Source organism: Salvelinus fontinalis, chromosome 7 (genome assembly GCF_029448725.1).
Source record: "Salvelinus fontinalis isolate EN_2023a chromosome 7, ASM2944872v1, whole genome shotgun sequence".
Taxonomy (NCBI): domain Eukaryota; kingdom Metazoa; phylum Chordata; class Actinopteri; order Salmoniformes; family Salmonidae; genus Salvelinus; species Salvelinus fontinalis.
In genome coordinates, this window is record NC_074671.1 from 57,363,125 (window position 1) to 57,369,958 (window position 6,834).

General features: G+C 42.4%; 1 protein-coding gene across 1 annotated transcript; it reads left to right on the plus strand.

Annotated features, from left to right (window-relative positions):
- The first annotated feature begins 211 nt into the window (after positions 1-211).
- LOC129859827 (transcription factor Sox-1b-like) lies at positions 212-3,533 on the plus strand. The gene is made up of 2 exons (XM_055929980.1): positions 212-1,607; positions 2,921-3,533. Exons 1-2 carry the CDS (start codon positions 618-620, stop codon positions 2,948-2,950), a joined length of 1,020 nt encoding a protein of 339 aa, XP_055785955.1. The 5' UTR covers positions 212-617; the 3' UTR covers positions 2,951-3,533.
- The last annotated feature ends 3,301 nt before the right edge of the window (positions 3,534-6,834 follow it).

Below are 6,834 nucleotides of genomic sequence, written 5' to 3' on the forward strand. Positions count from 1 at the left end.
CAATCAATGTTATTCTCGACATAAGCTTTGTTTTGGAAAGGGGGGGTCAACTGTAGACTGCGCGCATCTGTTTGGGGAAATTTTGGTCTAAATCTGTCCCTTTCGCTATGCATTATCAAGGCCATAATCTTTGTAAAATAACCAAAATTGTCAAAGTAGGTTATTGTTATTTTACGTTCCCTTATGGGAGTTGGAGGTAACCCACTGCTTGCGGGTGAGTAGCTCTAGCCCTCCTATGTCACCTGACCGCGAGACTGCATGCAAATCACGCCTTTCCTAAAGCGCCATTGGCCACCACCACCTCATTTAGTCGCTGTCAACGCGCATCATATGGGTAAGCTCGGTAACTTTACTACTATAGGCACAGAAAGTAGCTCATAGAGACGCTTTTCATCGAGCTGGATGTGGAAAAAACAAGAGGAGAAAACAACTAATACAGAGAAGGAAGGAAAAGTTTATCGAAGTACCTTTTACTTTGGATTGTATTTCTTCGTTCCATTTTTTATTTATTTTTTCCGGGAGGGTTGATTTGCGCAAGTGACGGTGTGTGCCAGCAGTGTGGAGGTGCCGTGACTGAATGTTTCCGTGTATTGGTTGAAAAAGTTAACGCCAGGTGAATGTATAGTATGATGATGGAGACTGACCTACACTCCCCAGTGCCCCAAACGAACACGAATTCGGGGCACACGGGAGGATCAAACAATGGGAACAAAGTCAACCAAGACCGCGTAAAGAGACCGATGAATGCCTTCATGGTTTGGTCCCGGGGCCAGCGGCGGAAGATGGCTCAGGAGAACCCCAAAATGCACAACTCCGAGATCAGCAAGCGGCTCGGCGCCGAGTGGAAGGTGATGTCCGAGGCGGAGAAGAGACCCTTCATCGACGAGGCGAAGCGGCTACGAGCTATGCACATGAAGGAGCATCCGGATTATAAATACAGACCGAGACGGAAGACCAAGACACTGTTAAAAAAGGACAAATACTCTTTGGCCGGTGGGCTGCTTACCGGGACAGGGGGTGGGGGTGTCGGTCTAGGGATGAGCCCTGGGGTCGGACAGAGGTTAGACAGTCCCGGGGGTCACGGCGGTGCGTCTGCTGCCAGCTACGCGCACATGAACGGCTGGACGAACGGTGCGTACTCGGGGCAGGTGGCTGCAGCTGCGGCGGCCGCGGCCATGATGCAGGAGGCTCAGCTCGCCTACAGCCAGCACCCGGGCAGCGGGCACCACCACCACTCACACCACCACCACCACCCGCACAACCCCCAGCCCATGCACCGCTACGACATGTCGGCCCTCCAGTACAGCCCCATCTCGAACTCTCAAAGCTACATGAGCGCCTCTCCGTCCGGCTACGGCGGGATCACCTACACGCAGCACCAGAGCTCTGGTGTCGCCTCGTCCGGGTCGATGGGCACGCTGGGCTCTCTGGTGAAATCGGAACCGAGTGTGAGCCCTCCCGTCTCTACTCACTCGCGCGCCCCGTGTCCCGGGGACTTGAGGGACATGATAAGCATGTATTTACCGACGGGGGAAGCTGCAGGTGACCCGTCCGTTCAAAGTAGACTTCACGCGCTGCCGCAGCACTACCAGAGCTCCACGACAGGGGTAAACGGAACTGTTCCATTGACACATATTTAGAAAGAGAGAGAGAAACATGACTGGGATAGCGCAACAAAATCACATAACCAAATATTTACCTCTTTTAGAATGTTGCTATCTCTTTGTACAGGCTATTGGTTATTGTACATTGAAGGCGAATATCTTAATTTAAAAAAAAACAATAAGAATACATTAGACAAAATGAACTTTTTCAGAGGGGTATTGTCTGTCGACGTTTATGAAACGCGAGTAGGCCTAATTGCTCATTGGGTTTCCTTGCTTTCTAACTGATGGGGATGCCAAGTTTTGAGACGATTTAGGTTGTGAAGTATTTACATTTTCTGTGGAAACATAACCGTTAATAAGGACATTTAAATGAGATAACCGTGTGATTAGAATGAATGTGGAAAATGTTTTTAAAAGTTTACAGGATCTCCATTCATTTCACCTTTTCTCTTGTTTGTAAACACGTGGGTTGCTGTATCTGGATCATTTGTTTCTGTTGTTGTAAAAAATAAATCATGTCAATTGTGAATAAATACTAGATGAGATTGATAAGCAACTGTAAATCATTTACTAAATGCAATTCTGCCAGGAAAGAAAACAATTTTGCGTTGAAGTATGAGTTAAATAAATTTCCCAGATGTTTCACTGGTTATGGAAAAACGTGTTAGTTTCGTTACTTTGGATTGTATAGGTTTTCTACTTGACACAGTTTGAGTTAACAATGTTAAGGCTAATTCATATTTATATAATTGATGGAAGATTTACAAGTTATATAACAAAACATCTACGAGATGCTGGCTCTATTGGTTGTCTGTCTAACCAACATCGGGTTAAAACGTATAGTGACTGAAATCGAGTACATGACATATGGCAAATATGCGTAAATAAGGATGAATTAGTAATGGTGGACGTAATTACTTGTCACACAACGTTGACGGTTTGATGCTCGGTTTAAGCACGAGACAGGACATCAGACAGGGTTATAGGCCTATACATTCATTTATTTGGAGGTGTAGCAGCAATAACTTTAATGATAATATCATGTATCATATCAGTATTCAGCATGTTTGGAATAAATATGCTCGGATATGGATAACTGGTTTTTACTACTGAATTAAGATAGGCCCACTAGCGTTTTAATGTTCATACATTGTTTATATATATATATACATATAATGTAGCATATCATAATTATTAGCATGTCATTACTAGCATTATGCTATTGTTATTAATATTACTCAAATAGCTGTAAAATATATATCAGATGCTCTTTGAATGTAATTTAATAATATATCATATATCTTTCGTTTTAGTACCTAAAGAAAAGGACGACGTTGTGGTAGTCGCGAGGAAGGGAACAAGACAGGCTCGAGTCACAACACCTGTTGACTTGGCTAATGTCTCGTGGGAGGAACTTCGTCTCGTTCACTAATGTTTTGATTTTCTTTTTTTGAACGGGCTTCTTTTGATTATCTGTCCGGTCACATCTTTTTTGACCAACAGGAAGACGCTCACGCCATCGGTCAACACTAGTTATGCCTACTGATGACATAATCACCCCTTTTAAAATAAGTTATTTGACTGTCTGTTTTTGCTCTTCTAATATCCCATATAATTTACCTAATAATGTAAACTTAATTGTGGACCAATTGTGATGATTTGACATGTGCGTTCTGGCTATTTGTTGATCATGCAATTTAACTATGAATCATTTTTTTTCACATTCCCTTTTTCATGTTTGTCATTATACTCATAAGTTAACTCACAATATTTCAGTCATTTCCACATCTCGTAATGTGCGTAAAGATTTTACTTTTCATGGACATAATTATCATTTTCAAGAAAGTACAAAAAACGTGTATTGGTCTAAAATAATCTTATAAACTATAATATTCAAATGAGGGAATAAACGAAAAGAGGGAATAATCTCTGCTCTCATTTTATTTCATTCATTTTCCATCACTTGTTGCAATTTTGATGTAGATAACAGACACAAACTGGAAGAATCAGTGCGCCAAGATGAAACATAGGCCCAATATCATGAACTAATGGTGCAATCTGCAATGGCATTTTTTTTACATGTTGTTTGTAGAGAATTTTCACACTTGCGTCATATTGACCTTTGATACTCGTTTCCCCCATGATTTTTGTTCGCGGTCCAATAAAGTAAATTCATTGAAAAGTGGGAGGGTTAAAAATGAGAAGTAAAGATGCTTATTTTGTCAAGGATGCTTTCTTTAGAGACGGGGATCTTGGACGCAAGGATCCCAAACTAATCCAAATTCAATGAAATGTGAATGGATGCAGATACAAAGAATACACAATTATTCATTGGTCATTTAATTAACATTCTCAATTTATCCTTGCTCACTGCTTCAGGGTATATACCAGAGTCGCTGTAAAGGCGCACGTGGAAAAAATCCTTTCAGCTTCAGCTAAATCTGTCTGGAGACTTGGTGTGCCATTGACACATCTTGGCCTATTGGCCTACCTCGGCAATGAAGTGTGAAGTTTTAAGGGGATAGACATAACAAGTTAACAATCGATTAGAGCGGAGTAACTGATCAATAATCGGTGTGTATATCTTCATATACTCCGTGCGTACTCCTTTTATTTCATTTTACAAACACATGACTGAAGTTGATGACTGAATCAGTCAAGTCAAGACACCATCGCACAGTGCCTGTCTGGTTGTCATGGGGGATTAGTGTTACTGAGCGGAGTAGTGGAGAGTGTTTTGTGTAAGGTAGACAAGGATTAGACGATCAGAAGAGCTAACCCCGGGGTCAGAGGCAAGTAAAAGACTCTCACAATTGTGCACCGGAAGTCCGGAACCATGACGTCAGTCCGGTTCCCCAAGCTTCGCCAGCCATGAAGCAAGTCGCACAGGTCCTAAACAAAATATAATATAGAAATGTGGGCAAGTTATCAAAGAAAGTATTTCAGATCGCCTTTTATCGTTTCTATCATCGTCTCTGGACCTTCACGCTTCAGTCCACCCGCGTGAGTGCTCTATAGGCTAATAACAGGTCAATAGCCAGGCATATAACCGTAACATTTGGCCTTTGCCTTACGGTCAATACCGAGCTGTTCATTCAAAATTATGGCTGAGAGTTGTAAAATCTATAAGTGTCTATAAACCTTTTTAGTGTATCCTACATCCCACTTCTTATACAGTGATATTTTAGATTGGATTCCTATATATGGTGTACAAACTGGATTGTGACTCTGACAAAACATACTTAAACCAGCCCTAGTCTAAATTCAAATAATAGTCTATAGGCCACTGTTCTATTCAATTACCATAGGTCATCAAACTATTCATCCTCAACATTTGTACTCCTCTTGTCTAAGAGTTGTTCTCTGGAATCCAATCTTTAACGTAATAGAGGTAAAATGCGTTTCTAAAAGCATCATCAGATAGAAATGACATGTATCGATTTAAATGTTGTTCTAACCTACCCTACTACACACAATGGAATCCCCACTACATTTGATTTGAGTCTTATCGTGTATCTAAAGTAGAGACGCACAAAGACTGGAGCAAGTCCATGGACCGTTTCCAAATCCAAAATAAACGTTCTGCAAAATTTCACCCACAATAATTACCCCATTCTTTGTGAAAAGTGTGTGTGTGTGAGAGAGAGAGAGACAACGGAGGCCCCTGACCATTAAATCTCCCCACCACGCGGTATTCTTATCTTGTAGACACCGATACATTCAGCACCAGGAAGCCTCCAACGCGCGTTAGTATTTGCCATCCAGTAAACCCCCGATCTCTTGCACTCGGTGTCCTAAATGTGGATAATTAGCATCACTTTATCACGCCTCCGCATATTTTCTTTTCGCTCCTAAAAACCTCTACGCTGCCATTGGTTGCCTTTCTGTCACAGGAGATTATGGAGACAGATTGCAAAAACCGAATGTGCTGAAACCAGATTAGCGCGGAATAGAAATAGCAACCGGGCCAATAAATTCCTCGCGAGGGCCTTATCGTGCAATTACACGTTGACATGTTTAACAATTTTTCAGCCTCTTAATCCTCCGCCCCTTCCAAGAGTTGACGTTTTGTGCCGTGTGTGTAAGTGTGTGTGTGTGTGTGTGTGTGTGTGTGTGTGTGTGTGTGTGTGTGTGTGTGTGTGTGTGTGTGTGTGTGTGTGTGTGTGTGTGTGTGTGTGTGTGTGTGTGTGTGTGTGTGTGTGTTCGTGTGTGCGCGCGCGATGTTTTTCCACCCTAAATAGAATCCTCTAAATGTGAAAGAAAACTGATAAAGACTTGGGAAACATTTGATAACAACATTTAGGTAGTTTAGATGCAGACCAGTTTAGATAATACATATCACTGATTTGAACGCTATTCACTTAATGGGCGCATTCCAAAATAATCTGGGCCAATAGAGCACATGAGACCCAACAAGACGCTTGGTAATGGGCATGAATATTGGACATCAACTCGGGTTTGCATATTGTCAGTTGACAATCTATTAGATTTCAATATATAATATCACTAAAGCCCGAACATAAAGCTTCGGTCAATATTCATTTTCTCCATCGTCGGCTTGACTGACTGATATAGCCAGATACCATTATTCAAGCAACACTGACAGACAAAAGTTAAACAGAAGTATTTTAATGCGCAGATTTTATGGGAACATTTTTGGATGGCTCTATGTAATGTTAGTGATTTTTTCGGTTTTATAGTTGGCCCGCCGTCTGCAGCGGGTCTTCCGCTCTTGTGAAGCCTGGGTAGAGGTGATTGTGAGCAGCTCTGCTGGAATTTGGCTGGGCCTGGTCTTGGAGCGCTGCCCCATGCTGATTCCCCATGCTTCGAACGGGACCCTGTGTGTTTGTGTGTGTGTGTGTGTGTGGTGCTTGCGGTTGGAAAGTTTCACTCAGTCAACCGTGCTCTCATTGGCTTCACAAAGCAGATTACAGGCCTCAGCGAATTCCTGAAGGCAGCGAGATGCGACGCAGGTGCAAGGGAGACCAGGAACCCCTCATTGGCATAGCGGGGCAACCATTGGGGACAATCCACGGGACCACACAAAAACCCTCACACTCTGTCCGAGCACAGCCGAGGGCTTGAAATGCAATGCATGGAAAGAAACTAGAGAAAGATGGCATCACTTGTAGTATTCAGGAAAAAAACGTTAGTTACAGTTTGAAATTGATTATTTTTTATAGATGTGTCATCTTTCTTGCTTTTATTTTGATGTGAGGCTACATCT

Excerpts from the sequence above, each read along its gene's own strand:
- LOC129859827 (XM_055929980.1), top strand. The coding sequence starts at position 618 with ATGTATAGTATGATGATGGAGACTGACCTACACTCCCCAGTGCCCCAA. Across the intron at positions 1,608-2,920 it reads ACCAGAGCTCCACGACAGGG|TACCTAAAGAAAAGGACGAC; the intron begins GTAAACGGAACT and ends CTTTCGTTTTAG.